Source organism: Calidris pugnax, unplaced genomic scaffold (genome assembly GCF_001431845.1).
Source record: "Calidris pugnax isolate Ruff unplaced genomic scaffold, ASM143184v1 scaffold9, whole genome shotgun sequence".
Taxonomy (NCBI): domain Eukaryota; kingdom Metazoa; phylum Chordata; class Aves; order Charadriiformes; family Scolopacidae; genus Calidris; species Calidris pugnax.
In genome coordinates this window covers 1,200,451-1,217,311 of record NW_015090778.1, presented here as the reverse complement: position 1 = coordinate 1,217,311, position 16,861 = coordinate 1,200,451, and the positions used below count along the sequence as shown (strand labels likewise).

General features: G+C 40.0%; 1 protein-coding gene across 9 annotated transcripts; it reads right to left on the bottom strand.

The window, feature by feature from the left end:
- Nucleotides 1-3: 3 nt before the first annotated feature.
- On the bottom strand, nucleotides 4-15,592 carry ZNF207 (zinc finger protein 207). Of its 9 annotated transcripts, XR_001412997.1 has the most exons (13): nucleotides 15,419-15,592; nucleotides 13,717-13,843; nucleotides 13,130-13,268; nucleotides 12,348-12,518; nucleotides 11,618-11,693; nucleotides 9,350-9,450; nucleotides 8,073-8,233; nucleotides 7,185-7,277; nucleotides 5,739-5,981; nucleotides 4,872-5,034; nucleotides 4,507-4,690; nucleotides 4,206-4,285; nucleotides 4-58 (listed from the first exon to the last, which is right to left on the bottom strand). XR_001412997.1 is itself a non-coding variant. In XM_014950821.1 (12 exons), the coding sequence occupies exons 1-11, from the start codon at nucleotides 15,457-15,459 to the stop codon at nucleotides 4,530-4,532; spliced, it is 1,476 nt and encodes a 491-aa protein (XP_014806307.1). In that variant the 5' UTR covers nucleotides 15,460-15,592; the 3' UTR covers nucleotides 3,941-4,285; nucleotides 4,507-4,529. The 9 variants fall into 9 exon arrangements, 8 of the variants coding, with proteins under 8 accessions (XP_014806307.1, XP_014806298.1, XP_014806331.1 ...); XM_014950821.1 differs by lacking the exon at nucleotides 4-58 and having other exon boundaries at nucleotides 3,941-4,285; XM_014950812.1 differs by lacking the exon at nucleotides 4-58 and having other exon boundaries at nucleotides 3,941-4,690.
- Nucleotides 15,593-16,861: the final 1,269 nt, after the last annotated feature.

Below are 16,861 nucleotides of genomic sequence, written 5' to 3'. Positions count from 1 at the left end.
TGCCTCAGACTGAACAGGGCAACACTGAGACTCTGCCTCAGCCTGTCCTATGGCAGGGCTATAAGAAGAAGAAAAATTTAAATTTTAGAAAAAACATGATCCAATTAAGTGAAAGACATGCATTCAAAGTTAACAAAATTCCAGTGATCAAGCAAACCAAAGAAAATGACTGCTATAGCACCTATTTTGCTAGGCCCAGACAAAACTTGTTACGGTCGGTAGCTATTTCTGAATTGGACAGTTTGTTTTGCTTTGTATCTTGATCAATGGAACAGTCGTCTTGGGGCATTCTTCCCATAACTGATAGTATTTACTGTACTAGTTCACAAAAAGTAGAGTTAAAGATTCCATCAGCCACTGAAAATATTCACCCTCACCTTAGTATTTACGTAGAAGCTAGACCAGTACAATTATTAAGACATTTACTATAAAGTGTCATTAGTTACCATTTTAAATTGCAGCCCCAGCTCATGGACTGGTATATCAGAGTCTCAATTTAACTGAAGAGTCATAATGCCCTTCTTGCTGTTTATAAAACTGAAGTAATCTTGGTATTTCATTTTTTATCTTGTATGTAGAATTCTTTGATTCCTATAAAATAACTGCAGGTTATATATTCCATTCAATTTATCCAAGTTTTAAGAAAGTAAGTTATACAGTTCTAGGTAAGTACTGTTCAAGAGCTCCATATACTAAAATAATTGCAGAAACCACAGAAAGCAGATGCAGCTGAATGTGTTTCTAGAAGCTTGTTTATATACTCCCATGCATGCACAGAGTGAGGAATAGTTATCCACTGAAATTATCAGATTTACATCCCAGCCTCAAATTTATTATCAACACCTAAAAATCTCATCTGTGGAAGAATAAATTTTAAAAATCGCCAAAGTTCCAGAGGAATTTTTTAGTCCACATGAGCCAGCTTAATCTTTGAGATTTAAAGCAACATTTGCCAAAGGCAGAAAGATATTCCAAAGGCAGCAAGACCTCTGAAAAACTACCCTGGGCTTTTCCAAGGTTCTTTCGTGCCAGTCCCACCCCTTTTGCTCTAAAAAAATCAGCAGATAGAGATCAGCCCCTCATAATGATATTGAGAGACCATGCACAAAACAATTTAGAACATTTTACAAGTTCTAGATGCCATAAATTCTAAGTATTTTGCTAAATGTATTTTCCCACCTGTGGGTGAACATTTTCTTGCAATCTTTTTTTTTTTGTATTCAACATTTGCATGACATTCCAATTTAAAGATTCATCAAAATCCACTTGCGAGTTTTCATTTTACTATTAAGATCTGCCATGGCAAATTTAGGCAACAACTGAAAAATAAACCTTCTACCTAGGTAATTATATCTAGACTATTATATCTAGACTAGAGTCCTGCAACGGATATAAAAGAGATGCTTTTCTGTAATCATAAAAGCTTCTGCAATCTCCTTCCAAGGAGAGATTAACTAAAGCAAAAAAACACCCAAACCTGCATGGCTGTGTTACATTAGGGATTTTGCTGGCACAGCTATTTTGATTAAACTTTGTACTGTAAACCAAGCTTAGTCTTTATACAAGCAATTACTACATTCAAAGTAGTTTTCCTCTTTTTGGGAAAATGCACCATAAATCCAACTCTCTGAACATTAAGAAGCAGTATCCAAAGAAATGAGGGCAGGGACCGACAGACAACAAATGCACTGAGATACCCCCCTGTTTACAGAAAAGTACACACAGGAGACACAAGAGTAACTGAAGATAGCCACATCACAGCTCTTACAGCACAGAAATGACAGGAGCAGGAATGGAAGTATCCACATGAAAAATCATGGAAAAATTGTTCACCTGCTGCTGAAGATTATTAGAGTAAGAATAATACATGGCAGGACTTAGTTGAAGAATTATAACGTTGCTACTAAGGAAAGTTCGATCTTAAAATGTGTCCAAGCTACAAGTCTATGTAGTATTAGCTACAAAACGGTGCTATTATCAGAACAATGGGACATTCACTACTTAAGAGGGAAACTCTTAATTAATACAACTTGCAGAATATGCTGAGTTAACAGTACATGCAATACAGTTTTCAGGTATTTATCCCAGGAAAAGTAAGGGTCTGAAAACAACATACCAATGAGTTACAGAAAGACACCAAAGGGAGAAGGTATTTACTTTACTAGGGGCAGGAGGGCAAAGCATCCTTGCAGCAGCAATACGATCTTCAGAAAAAGCAAGAAGTTCTATAGTTTTAAAAGCAGAAGTTAAGATCAATTTATCATGTATGAATTTTATGTATAGTATTACAAAAAGAAGGAATGTAAGACACTGTATAAAACTCTCCAGTGTTTTGTAACTATCCTTATTAAACAGAGGAAAACCAGAGTATAAAAGCATCACCTAAGCAAACCAGTTTTATCTGTTAGACTTATTTATAAAGCAAGATAAAGAGCTAACAAAAGATCTGACATCAAGCCCCACTCAGCACATTTGCAAGCCAAATACTGCACATCTGACAGGTGATCAGCAGATACCAGTGATCAGAGAGAACTGCTTCTCAACAGAGGCTTGGAGTTATGGTCTTAAAACTGCTAAACAGTTCAGGAAAAGCACCTGACAATACTTAATGGTTAAAATAAAGCCATTTGGCTGCAATTAAGAGTGCACTCTAGTGCTTTTATCAGCTATTTCATGACCTCAAGTTTGAAACTGAGAGGACCATGTAGTATTTCAGCTGTACTGTATTTCCAGACTATTAAGAGACAGTACAGAGTAAAACCACATGTAGTACTTAAGTACAGCTAAAACCCCCCAATTCTTTCAAGAAAAAGAGCCAAAATGCTCAGTATTATAATGAAGTGAATAAACTTCCACCATCTACGGAACATAAACTGGCACAAAAATGCAGATAATCCTTCTAACCTACCCTAAAGGAAGAGATAACCCCATAAATTACATGGTACAGATAAGGCTTGAGGCTGGAACTTGTATTTAAAGTTGACCTGCAAATGAAAAATTCACCACTCCTTTTTTGCCCCGTTGTGAAGAGACCACGGCTCCTCTCACTTCTCTTCCCTCCAAAAAGTCTCCCTCTACATTTTCCTTCTCCTCAGAAATACAGCACACTAACACGGTGACTTCAGACTTTCTTATAAACAGATAAATGACTAATTCATACAGGGAAGACCTCTTTTTGATAACTGTTATTAGGAGAACTGATAAAAAGGCCTCTTACTCTAGACACTTTCATTAAATGGCTGAAGAAACTCAGCCAACATCTGCCCACAGCACGTAACGAATGGTTCATCTTTTAGACCCTGCTGAGATCTGAAATTCTGAACATTTAAGGTAAAAATATAGCATATAACATATTACTCTTGCCCCTCTTGTCTCTTTGATACACTGAGAAGAAAGTCAAGCTACTTTTTCTCTTTTGCAGGTCAACTTCAATACAACATCAACTGGAAGTCACTCACCCATGTGACATGCACCTAAGCTTCTAGAAATCTTCACCTAAAAGTCTCCTGAAATTCATATGCATTTGCAAATTAAAGAGCGTCAATTGAAGAATGAACTAACAGGACACATCTGGCACTAGGATGCATCTTAGAGCAATCGCTTTTACATCCTACGAGTAAGTGCCAGGACAAGAAATCACTGAAAATTTCTTGAGGACAAGAAAGCACAAATAAAGAAACATATGCATTAAGAGAAGTTACAGCCAAGAGTTAAGATGTGCCTCCTGCAGCCTCATTTTTGAGGAGTCAGTTAATAAGTGTACAGGTCTTTGTCTACTCAGATGTGCAGCTAAGGAGTGACTTAATTTTAGAACAAGGAATTCAGATTTTATCAGAACAGCACCAATAACTGTGTTCATCACACCAATAGCTACCATGGCATGCATCTGTACAAACCTTTCAGGCAGTTGTCCACAGCTGGTCATGAATAAAAAGGCATATAAATTTTTCTCTTCTTTTATTACAATGAAGTTTATAACAGTACAGAAAAGTCACATGACCTTAGTGGGTCAGTTTACTTAAACCCTGAAACAGGAGGAACTCTAAATACATTAAATATTGTTACAAGTTCAGACTTTAATGTACAAGTAGTCGGGAACAGTTACAGCCCTCACCAAACTATGTTGGGGACATGAAGTCCAACAGCACTTGAAGTGCTGTGAAGGCATCATTTCACAAATAGCAACATAATGTTACAGAACTTGCCTTTAAGGTGGTATGTTCATGTAATTCCAGCGCCTTCACAATTTAACGAACCATATTTACTATACTTCACTTCTAAAAACCTAGATGAAACATGAAAAAGAAGCCATACAGTATAAATTGCAACATCAGGAAAAGTTCCTGTTATTATTCCAAATATTTTTTCCCGTGTAAAATAAGAATGTCCAATAGCTCCTTGCATGTGGGAAGATACTTATTTTTTTTAAAGTCACAATGAAGCTTTAATTGACGGAAGCTCGCCTATATTAACAGCACAAGATGAGAAAAGGTTTAATCTCCAAACCTATTAGAGCGTGTGTAGTAGCATCAGTAGCGGCCACCTTGCGACATTACAGGAGGTCTCATTCCCATTGGAGGTCGAGGAGGTCCACTTTGGTAAGGGGGCACCATCGGAGGTCCCTGACCGTATGGAGGCATCGCTCCAGGAAGATACCCTGGCATGCCCTGGTGATGAGCACCATACTGACCTATAAGTAGAACATTTAAGATGCAAAGAAGATTTTTATTTTTTTTTTAATAATGGGAAAAAGTTGCATTCGGTGAAAAGCTTCACCCCCCTGCCAGTAAATGCCACTTAAATTTTTTAAAAAAAGTTTATAGCAAAGACAAATCTTTCCAAGACGCGAAAGCTAGGAAATTTATGATTACCGTGAGGTGGCATGGGAGGTCTCATTCCTTGTTGTTGTGGAGGAATTCCTGGCTGTGGTGGCATCATACCTCCAATTGGTCCAACCGGTGGATTGCCCAAGGAAGCCTGTCCTGGTCGAGGCAGATTACGCTGATATTTAGGCAACTGTGCCCTTCTCTCTTCCTAAAACAAAGAACAGACAACCATAACAAATTTTAAGACTAAAACTCACCAAAAGCAAAGTAAATACAAGTGTAACAAAGCATATTACAGGTTCTAAACTTTTTCAACTACTTTACAAATTCAAAGGCTGCTGTTACAGTAGCATTTGGATTTTTCCTCCTTCCTTCCAAGTTACTGTATTAAGACTGGCCAATCTGGCAACACAAGTTCTCCTCCCTCAGCTGAAGAAAGCCTCTTTGTCATAACAACTTGAGACAATAAAGCCAAACACAAATCAAGAGAATCTTAATTTCAGTTCAGATGTCATTTGATTCATCCATACATTCCGTATTTCTGACCACTGTAATAGCACCAAGATGACTTCAAACTGTTACGACTTTCGTCCTCTACTCACTAGCTGTATCTATTTAACTTCAAGCTTAAGTCATATACACAAAAATTCCTAACTGTGTTTTGGGCTGAATAATTTCTTATCACAAGAAAACCAAGTCTTAGATTTGCAGCAAGATCATTGTAATATGCCAGTCATCAGTTTGCAATCAAAAAGTCTTCTCAATGAATGGTTCTGTTACATTAATTCTGCAGTTTGCACTCTCACTGTTACTAAAATACACATAATGCAGAGCTCAGAAGAAATTCTATTTGAGCAGCCTATCAGCGTAAACTATATATTTCAGGAAGACAATGAAAATATTTTAACTTACCAGTGATATATCCTCATCTGGATGGATCAACTTACTGGTTGCACTGGTTGTGGTGAGGGTAGCTGGCTTACTTGTTATGGATGTAGCTGGTTTGGCCGCAGTACTGTTTGTCGTGCTAGTGGTTGAGGCTGTAGACTGTGTGTAAGCAGGGAATGTAGGTTTTGGGGGTTCTGTTGTTGTTGCAGGTGTAGAATTCAGAGGTTTGAAATCAGTACCAACTGGACCTGGAACAGCTGCTGCAGCCTGTGGAACACAGAGATAGATCAATATTTATTTCTCAAAGCGTAAAAAAACTTAAAAGATATCTGTTAGACCTCTGAAACCTTCCAGTGAGATACATAATTAAAACAAGCTTGACAAAAGTAAAGTTCAGCCTTATTGCGTACTAGAGCAACTGAAAACAAGACAAAATAAAACCCAGTATATACACATATATACACACAAACACACACTGGAAAGTCTAAAATTTGCAGGTCAAAAGCCACAACTAGAAAAAAGGAACAACAACAACAAAAAAAACCCCACTATCAATTTTTTTAATCTCAAATACTGAGTTTGGTAAATGTATCATTCCTGAATTACTGTTTTATTAAGAGCCTACAGGTATAAATTCATTGTTCTTTCACTAAATTATTTGCTTACTTTATCGACCATTAGTTTAGAGTAAAGCTTCAAGTGTTAGTATTCATTAGATATTCAAGAAATGTTTTAAGTATTTAAGAAAGCTCTATTGTGTCACGGTTTTTGTTTAAGGGTTGTCTCTATAAAAACACTGCAGTATTTTCACAAAGTACTATCTCTATATATATCTTTAATCTCGCGTGCGAATGAAAAAAATCAACTGAAAGCAGACATGAGGTTCACTACAGACTCCAGCATCTCACTTTCCTCCTTTTTTTCTTAAATTAAAACTGTTTGATAAGAAAGGTATGCTTTACCAAGCTTTCTCTGAAGATGCAGCAATCTCCAAAGCAAACTTTAGTTATGGGAGAATGCTTTTGTTTCTAGTCACTGTACATTTACATTTACATTTACCTTAACTTCCCAATCAAAACATTTCCATTTTTTGCACGTAATGCAAATTATAAAATTCCCTACATTATGATGTACCATATTAAACAACATAAACTAAAAAGCCTTCACCATGCATCAAGCTAACCACTGCCCACTAAAATGCATTTAACTGCTTTCATGCTTTTTTAACCCTTTAGAACCAGGATGCAACAATTTGTTCTTTCACACTAAGAAATATTGGGCATTTTGACATCTTTATTTCTAGTTAAGATGCAACTCTCAATCAAGGACTCTGCAGTTTTACCAGCTAAACAAAAATCAGGAATAGAACAGAAATTATCTGAAGATGTTTAGTCAATTTTAGATTTTTCAGAACGGTCCAAAGGGTTAAGTTGCAAAGCAATTTGTTTTTAACTGTGACTTCCTGCGTACTTGTGCTGTGCTAGGAAACAGAGCGTTAGAAGATGCTGACAGACTTTCTGAATTGGAGGAAGCTGCACTTGAGCTTGTGACAGGTGTCCCCATCTGTAGCATAAAAGAAAGGAAACAGTGAAAAGTCTCCAAACAAATGGGTGGAAAGTATCCAGATGAAAGGATTTCTTATGCTAAGTCCCTTCTTATGAAAGGACTGTGCTTTTGTAACAAGTATCTTCCCTGCTGAAGTCCAAAATGCAAATCGTACACTATGAAGGTTTCTGCAACATACTTGAAAGCATGTAAAAACTTCAGGACTTAAAACACAAGAAGTGCAATCAAAGGGTAGAGGTCACAAGCCACTATCAATTCCCCACTTCCCTCCCCAAAATATTTACAGAAATTTTTACTACCTTAACTTCTAAACTTTTTGAAGTAAAAAGCCTCTGAATTCAGGCAACGTTTCAACAGTTTAACAAGACAACAGACTAAACTAGTCCATCTATTGGTAAAGAGCCCACTATGAGAAGAACAGGAGAGAACAACTCCTGTCCAGATTCACACCTTGGAAATTTTAGCTAAGGTTCTACGCAACCAGATCGCTCTAAGTCACTAACACATCCCTTCTCCCACCCAAAGCACCCTTATAAATGCCAAACTCAAGTGTTTTGCCTACTCCTTTCTTCCCCACCTGCTTACAAAACTTCTGTTTGGTTTCATGGCTGTTATAAGACAAATAAAAGAATCTTTAAAAATTCATTCAAGCACTACACTGAATTAAACTTCAGAATCAACACAAGCGAGAAACTTAACCAGCCATTTCTCGGGCCTCCTCAATAATACAGAATAGATACTGTTGGCACAGTGGCAAGTGGAGTAATAGACTCCAGCTACGAGACACCTTACCTGCCCTGCACTTGGGAAGAGTGGTTTAGTAACCGGAGGCTGGGGGGTTGGTGCCGACGCAGCCGGGGCTGGAGGCCTGTTAAGAATGCCCGGCGCTGTAACAGGCTGTGCTTGGGTCATTGGAGGCATCCCAGGACGAGGGCCAACAGGTGGTGGCATACCTACAAACCACAAAGAATAGGTAACCAACCAGGCTGAAAGACCTAAGATACTCCTTTAGAGGATTCTGTTCACAGTGTTCCTTAGAACAAAGTCTCGCTCCCCAAGAAAATGTATTTTTAAAGCAACAGTGAATTTAAATATGGCAAAGGGTAATGACAGCAGTCACCAATAAATGTCCATGCATAGGCAGTAACCTCAAACGCGTCACAGCAATAGTGAAGTAAGTTGTGTTTTCTACTGGAGCTTCAGTGATGAAGCAGCTTACGAGCTCAATAAATCAATGCAAGTAATGCAGTAACTGTTTCCAACACACTGTGTCTATGCTGCCAGCTGCATGGATAAAACTGTTATGAAATCCAAAAGATGCAGCCATTATGAACAGTATCAGAACTCTGACCAAAACACAAACGAGCTTTGCTGCGCGTTTTTAGCACAGTGGAACAGTGAGACAACGCTACTTTTTGTAGCCCATCAATACAATACACACACTCTGCACATGTGCAGCTCTAGGAGAGGTTCAGAGATGGGAAGTTAATAGCTCACACAGGTTCAATCATATTACTATCAGGATAACCAGGCTGTGACTATCCTAGAGCCTTGCCTCCTCCCCCAGTGAGAAATGTGGGCAAACCAGCAAATCTCAAGCTATGACACCTTGAGAACTTAAGGCTGTTTAAGAGTTGCACAAGCTCAAGAAAGAACTCCTCTAGCTATGGTAAGAGACAAAATCACCAGGCAGTTTCTTCACACAGCATGTTCACTACTTGGGTATATCACCAACACAATTTCTCATTTCCCACATTTTCAATCATTATGATTTGCCAGCTGTGACCAAAGACATTAAAAAAAGGGCTACAGAGAGACTAGGCAACGCAAAAGCCAGAGAAAGTAGATCAGAAAGAAAAAACTATATTCTATGTTACCTTCACAATGGTGCCAAACACAAATAATTATTTCTAATCAAAAGCTGTACATCAAACCCTTCACCTGTGCACAAGAGTGGCTTTTGTGGCAATCAATTCACATCAAGGTGGTGGCATGTCTGTATATTCTTTATATAAATCCTAAATATCAGTGGGAAAAAAATAAATAAATAAATAAAATTTTGCTCTCACCATAGTATGAGTTCGACAACCCTGACCTACCTGGTGGCATACCAGGCATAAGAGGTGGTATTCCTGGACCAGGAGGCATCATTCCACCCATTGGCATCATCCTATTAAACAGAAAACAAACACTGGTATGAACACTCACGATCAACTCTTAAGTCAACTGGCACATACCTGTATTAGATAAAAAATTATAGTAAATAGTTTCAAGAAGAGACAATTGAAAACCACCTGACTCCACAGTTAGAAATGTTTTTCCATAAGAAAAAAACAAAACAAAACAAAACAAAAACTCAAGAAAACGTCCAAACACACTTTATTTGAACCTGAATTCCTCAAGCTTTCACTTTCACTATTGTAAGATTTCCAGAACTGGTCTCTCGAAATCTCTCTCAGGCTACTAGTTTCAGCAGAGTGTTCAAAGCACCTGACCTTAGTAAACTCAGAAGATTTGAAAGTAGGAAAAACAGCTAACTCCAATCACACTAAAGTTGCTGTACATCATTGCTATTACTCCTTTCTGACACCGGAAGTCTATGGGTGGATACAGAACCCTCATACTATTTTAACGTATTCTCCTTCCTGTATTGAATTGCAGACACCCCAAATCTATGAAACAATTCACAAAAATACTGATAAAAGCAGAGCAGAGACCACAGGACAAGAAAGCTTCTGGAACTTTACTTACAGTAAATATTTCCTATGCTAAGGGAAAAAAAAGTAGGATTTTTAAAAATTTTTTTTCCTTATTACAGCATATTTTTCCTTCATATTAGAAACAGGTTTGGGTTATTTTTCCTTCCTTGCTACTGATACCTGGAGAAAAAAAAATTACTGTATTTCCTTACAGAAAGGTGGCATCTAAATAGCTGCTTTTATTCTTATCTACTAAACCACACTACAAATAAATACACATTCCCCATCTAAACTATACATACAATCCTTCATATAAGCAAATTCCTCCTGCACAGGGCTGCAACTCCCTAAAAAAATAAGCTGTCTACAACACTAAGCACTTTTTAATTGGGAAGCTATAGATCAATACATGTGACTCCTTTATTGGGAACAACACCAGTGTAGTGAAGTTTGCTGAATTTTTTCCAGACACTCAAAACTGGATTAGGGAAACAAAATGAAAGAGTGTTTATTACTTTAGCTGGCAAGATAAAGCAGATACGTAGCAGCCAAGTCCTCACCAAAACCCCACTAAGAAGCAGTCCCTATTTGTGTGACAAAGTCAAGAAACCTTCACCATTGCTGTTTCAAAAATCAAAACAGATGAGCATTCATTCTGCAAAGCAAATTGCCACCCAATCTTATTTTTCTTCTCAACTTGTCTACCACTGCTGCAAAAGGAACCGCCAACGCAGAAGTAGTGACTGGGGATGTAGTACCACCGCTCCTTTTTTGGGTGAATCGTTAGAGAAGGCAAACTCAGTCTTGCCACCCATTTTGACAACTGTTAGACCCCCAAAAAAGTGCTGGATGCTCGCTGACTGCTGCCACTGGAAAGAAGAGTTTCTGAGAAACTGAGGGATAGTGCCAGAACCAGGGCTCATTTAGATAAAGCATAAAAACTTCAGCTACTACACAATACCAAAACCTAACTAGACATTTCTCCCAAATTCTTAAACAATATTCAGAGGTTTGCAGTAAGACAGTTTCAGGCTTATCAAAAACATGACATAAAATGGCAAAATGAAGGTACCTAGAATTACATTAATGAGATGCTTACATGTTTCCACCACAAAATGACTGCATGTATTTTCTCTGTTGATGTAATCTGTGAAAATTTATGACAAAATCAAAAATCTAACTGTGATTTTCCAAACACACTGTGATAGGGTACGGTGTCAAGCCCAAACAAGCATAAAACCCAACATATTACTTTTGCCCAAAACGCAAGAAAAATTTAAATTATCCAGTACTTTTTTCCTGTTAGGTTGATGACTGATAATCAGATGCACAAAAGATGTGCAATACACAAAGGAACAGTGGTTCACGGAGGGCTCTAAACCAACACAATGAAACTTTAAATTGTTATTTTACTATTGAATAAAGTCAAGAGAAAGGCAACATACTTTATATATAAACTCACAGTTTGACCATATTTTAATGTTGGTTTACAGCCATCCAGTTCTTTGGTTAGTCTTAATACTAAGACTACAGAGTTCACAGGTTCCTATGCACATTTTTCTGATTGGCTTTACTTTTTCTGTGACAGTTTAAACGCACAGTATGAACACATAATATTCAGTCTTTCCTGCTACTCACCCAGGTGGCATTCCAGGCATAACTGGAGGCATTCCAGGCATCATGGGTGGAACACCTGCCATTAATGGTGGTATACCTTAAAAAGAAAAATGAATTTTGAACAACTCCAACAGCATGCAGTCACTAACAAATCACATCTAATAAATTTAGACTGGATAAATGCTTTACGGGAGCTCTAAAAGATTGGTGTTTTGAAATAACACTGCTTACAAACAATGCAATATAAGATTATCTTCAGATCTGACTTGGATTCACTGTTCTCTGTCCTGCAAGACTGTGTAAATCTACTTAGTATTCTCCAAAGAACGTGCCTTATCATTACAGAAAACATAATAAGAGCAGCCTAATTTTTGCTCACTGTCATTGATCAAAATTATTTCCTCAACACATCTGTGGCCTTTGTATAAACTGCATGTTCTATGTTAGCAGTCTCTAAATCTACGGCAGCCTTTCTGCCCTGCTTTTAAAATCTTGTTACAAAATACCACAAATACCATTGTTAGACTTATATTTAAAGTACTAATCGGTCTTACTACCATATTAACATTCTTTCAATCTAGAATCAAGCATTAAGTATCTTAATCCACTTCACAAGAGAAGATGTGTGCGCGCACACAGAACAGGGGAAGAAAATGAAGAAATCGTGTTAAACTGGGTAGAATGTTATTCCAGCATACAAGCAGCAATTTCTAGTCAGCTTTTTGGTAACTAGCTTAAAAGACCCTCTCACCTGGAGGCATCCCTGGGGCTCCCGGCACAGGAGGCAAACCCGGCTGCGCCATCGGGGGAATGTACCCCGTCTGCGGCTGGACTTGCTGGGGTTGAAATGAAGTTGAAGCTGCAGATTCGTCGTCTTCATATTCATCAGAATCATCCTGTTGTTTCTTTTTCTGGCTCTCTGCTGAAGAATACAATTCATATGGTCAGACTGAAGGCAAATTATATTCTATGAAATTCATTTTATCTGCGGTATTCTAACTGGAACAAAAATAACAAAACTCAGATCTTATCAGCGTGTTCAAAAATTCACAGAATCACAAAGAACAAAAAATATGTAAGCCTACCTATATGTACAAATAATAAAAGCAATAAAAGTGACTCACACTGCAATAACCCTCTAAAACTCAACATAAATGGGGGTCTTCCTTCATGTCAGTCCCATGCTGCCCAGAATAAGCCAAAGTAGTTCAAATAAAGGTATACTTAGCAAAGAAATCTAAGTATTTGGGCATCAGGTTTATAACACCCCTGGCCTCTCCTCCCCTTACCCTCAAATAAAATCACCATCCCCGCATTTTTAGGTAATCACTGTAGCTGCACTAGCATGCAGATGTTTGTGAAAAGAAAAATCTCTCATCCTTCTCTGTGACTGGCAATGTCTAGAGCTGCAGTTAGAGAATGCATTAAACCCAACCCCTACTCTTCTGAGAACTGAGACATATATCACACAGCTCAGTATCAGTAAGAATCAGACTGAGGAAGTAACAGGTAACTAGTGAGATTACACTTTACCCTGAGTTTTTTGTTCAAGTAACCTCCTCCGTTCCTCCATGTCTTTTTCCGGAATGCCCTCCATGCCATAGATTTCCAGTTCAATGTCCGTTCTTCCAGGAATAGCATTTGGAACAGCATCTATTGTTTCTTTATGTACCTAAAGAAGAAAAAAATAAATCCTCCTGAACACAATTCAGATTAGAGTCTACGTGCTCTTCAACCAGTTTCAAGACAGAAAACAAACATGCTTAATAGTGAGAATCTCTCTGGCCAAGCATTCTCTTGATGTGTGCTTCCTAATCACTGTTAACTACAATTAGCTTCTAAAATCAGTTTATATAAACTTGTCTTCTGAACACCAAGACAAGAGAGATCCTTCACTCCTCCCACACCCCAAAAATGACAGCAGAGATCTCTACTGCATACTCTCCGTACGACTGCTGACGCAGCAGGACGCCCGCTCTGGAGACAGACCATTGCTGTCCTTTTCTCATCAGTTTTTAAGACTCTGGAAGTCCCAAGACCCCCACCCATCTTGTTAATTTCACCATTAATTCCAACTTTAGATACTATTAAAAAGCTAACGTAAATCTAAAACATCTTACCTGCATGCAATGTATAGCTAAACCAGGTCCTGTATACAGTTTCTTATGACATATATGGCATTTAAAGTGCTTTGCTTTTTGATGCTGTATAAGGATTTTTTCATCATCAAAATCCCTGTTACAGTACCTATGGAAAGCTGTTAAGGAAACATTTAATCCTGAAAGTGACCTTCTATATAACACTACTTAGAATCATTGTGATTTTTCCTAAAGGAAAAACAAGCCACAGGAAGCATCTCTGAGCATTCAAAGCATGGCAAACATTTCACAGATCTCTGCAACCAAACCTCTCCCTCATACCACCCAGCATCTCCCTCTTCAGATAGGTACAAAACTGGCAAGATGTGTGCACACAGTCAGAACCATTATTCCATTCCATATTCTTTGACACATGCTTTTCAAGTCCTAGTTATTTCTAAGTGGACTCATTTCTTCTCTGTGCATGTGTAGATTAAAATAAAGTTTTTAAAGCATTAAAGGAGAAACAGACTTGAAATCCAGAAAAGGGAAGTGATACTACTTAGAAGTGGTGCATATTTAATAACAAGTATCAGTAGCTAACATGTATAGAAGAAAACAAATATTTTATTTAAAAATTCCTTTCCTTTTTCAGTCACCCACCAATTCTTATGACACTACATAATTCACAATGGTCATTAAAGAACTCAGGTTTTAAGAACAAACATTTTAAGTGAAGAACTTTCTTGACATCTGTGTGACAGAACAGCCCAACTGCGATTTCCTCTCTGCAGGTCAGCACTAATATTTCACCAAATGCTCCAAACACATAGTCCTAAGCCAGACAAATATACATTTGCTAGTAGTTGCTCCTTGTTAACACGTGTCCTCCACTTCCACCAAAACTTGAAACATATTAATATCTAAAACAGAACCACAGATGCCTTCCAACATATTAACAGTTAAAAAAATTAATCTCAGAGCAGTTTATAAATTCCTTTATTAAACAATTTTAGATCAGGCAGAAACGTTTTAGAGATTAGTTAAATCTGTAATCATCCCCCAAACAAAAAGCAGATTGTGAAGGAGCAATCGAAGGAAAACCTTATTTTTCAGTATTATTTATTACATATCCAGTATTTCTGGATAGTAAGAAATTATACATGACTTTAATGATGCAATTACAAATTTGAAAGCCCTCTCTCTCCAGAACGAAAGTTTCCGAGGTCGCTTCTAACCACATCTGCCCCACTTATGAATAACTGCATTTATCAGAGGCAGGGTTTTCTTCCGTTAACATCCATCCACCCACCCGCGGGATAAAGACGGTTCTCCATTTTCCCCACGGTCTCGGCAATCCCGCCGGGCCGGCCCAGAGGAAGGCCAGGGAGAGCCGGCCGGGGAAGCGGCGGCCCGGCCTGGCCCGCCCGTACGGGACGAGACGCGAGGCCGAGGCCCCAAGCGCGGGAGCGAGCGGCCTAGGCCGCGCGCGGGGGATGAGGGGGAGCGGGGAGGAGAAGCAGGAAGGGCACAGACCAGGCCCCATCCCCGCGCACAAAACGGAATCGGACCACGCAGGAGGCCAAACCGTAACAGGGATGGGGATAAGGAATCAGCCCCGTCCCTGGACGGCGAGGAGCCGGGCGGAGAATGGGACGGGCCAAAGATCCGACCGGGACGGGCCAGGCCGCTCCCCTCCCCCACCCAACTCCCCACACCCGCCTCGTCCCACACAGAAGGATACCAGCACCAAGGTTTCAGCTGCTTCTTCTTCTTACGGCCCATAGCGGCGGCGCCACCGACCTACTGGGAAAGGAGACGGCCAAGCTCTTCCCTCCTGAGCTGCAACGCCTACAACCACCTCTCCGCGGAGCCGAGCGAGGCAGAGCACAAAATGGCCGCCACCGTCCCTTCTGGCGCCGCGCCTCCAAGCTCCCAGACTGCAGCGCGGCGGGGAGGGGGGGCTGCCCACGTGACGGGCCCGCGGCCGATCCTGCCGCCCCGTGGGCTGTCCCATGGTGCCTCGCGCTGCCGCTGGTCCGCCATTTTGTCGCCGGCGGCGTGAGGGAGTTGAGCTGCCTGAGGCGGCGGGTTGTGTTGTCTCCGAGTTTAACGTTAGGGAGAAATCTGCGGTGATGTTTTTGTTTTGGTTTTTTTTTTTTTGCCTACGAAATTAGACTGGGAAAGAAGCCGGTATCTCTTAAACAGTCCGCTCTACACAGTGCTTTGGGGGTCTTTTGGCAGGGAGGCGTTGGAGCCTGGCACTCTGAGAACACTAAAACTGACAGAAATGTGTTGAGCCTTCACCTCCCCGCAGGGCTTGGGTGCGAGGACTGAGAGCACCGTATATTGATCAACTGGAACAGATCTAGCAATACGACATTTTTTTCATGCCTCCTGCTGTCCTCTGCTATCTGTTTTCACTGCACAAAAATACTGTCATTGATAAAAAATCACAACGCTATACAGGAGAGAGCCTCCTTTCACTGCAAACATTTAAAAACAAGTATCTGGACTCCCATTTTGGGCCTTCCTACCATCTATTTATGATGCTTAACAACCATTGCCTTAGTAAAGTTGAATCAATAAAAGGGCCAGGTATCTGTTGAAGGGGAAAGCTCCAGAAGTACATTAAATGAGTGCATTTCGGTTTTTTAATCGCAAGGATGTTTACTGCATCTTGAGTAATACCTTATCCCCATGAAATGTCAACACCCTTTTACTTTGTTAAAATGAGTTTATAGCCTGGAGGTATATGCAAAACTGCTTTGGGGGGCTTAACCTCCCGTGTTTACTTTCCCAAACAGATTTGTAGAAATCCAGAAAGAGTTCGCTGGGCAGTTTTAGGAGGGGGGTAACTGCCTGCCTGCTGGTTACAAGGCCGAGCTAACAAATGTATTTCAGCATCAGAGCAGGCTTTTTAAGAACAGGCCGCACGGCCAATCCCGACCAGTGTGGTCGGAGCGGGCCCCGCCATTGAGTCAGCGAGGAGCCTTTGAAGGATTCCTGTACTGTACCGGTACCATGGCGCCGATATCGCATTTTTCGGTAAATTAAGTGAACGGAGGAGCTGCCCGTCACGATCACCCGCCTGTCGCCCTCCTCCTCCCCGCCGGGGTACGCCCACTGGGGGCGGGAGGAGCCGCCCGCCCTGCCCGGCCTCCGGGGCGGGGAGCGGCGGCGGCGG

Bases quoted from the DNA above. Each gene is read 5' to 3' on its own strand.
- ZNF207 (XM_014950812.1), bottom strand. From the start codon at position 15,459: ATGGGCCGTAAGAAGAAGAAGCAGCTGAAACCTTGGTGCTG. The intron at 13,269-13,716 runs GTAAGATGTTTT...TTTCTTCTTTAG, and splicing joins TAGCTATACATTGCATGCAG to GTACATAAAGAAACAATAGA. The intron at 4,691-4,871 runs GTAATCATAAAT...TTCTACTTATAG, and splicing joins ACCTCCCATGCCACCTCACG to GTCAGTATGGTGCTCATCAC.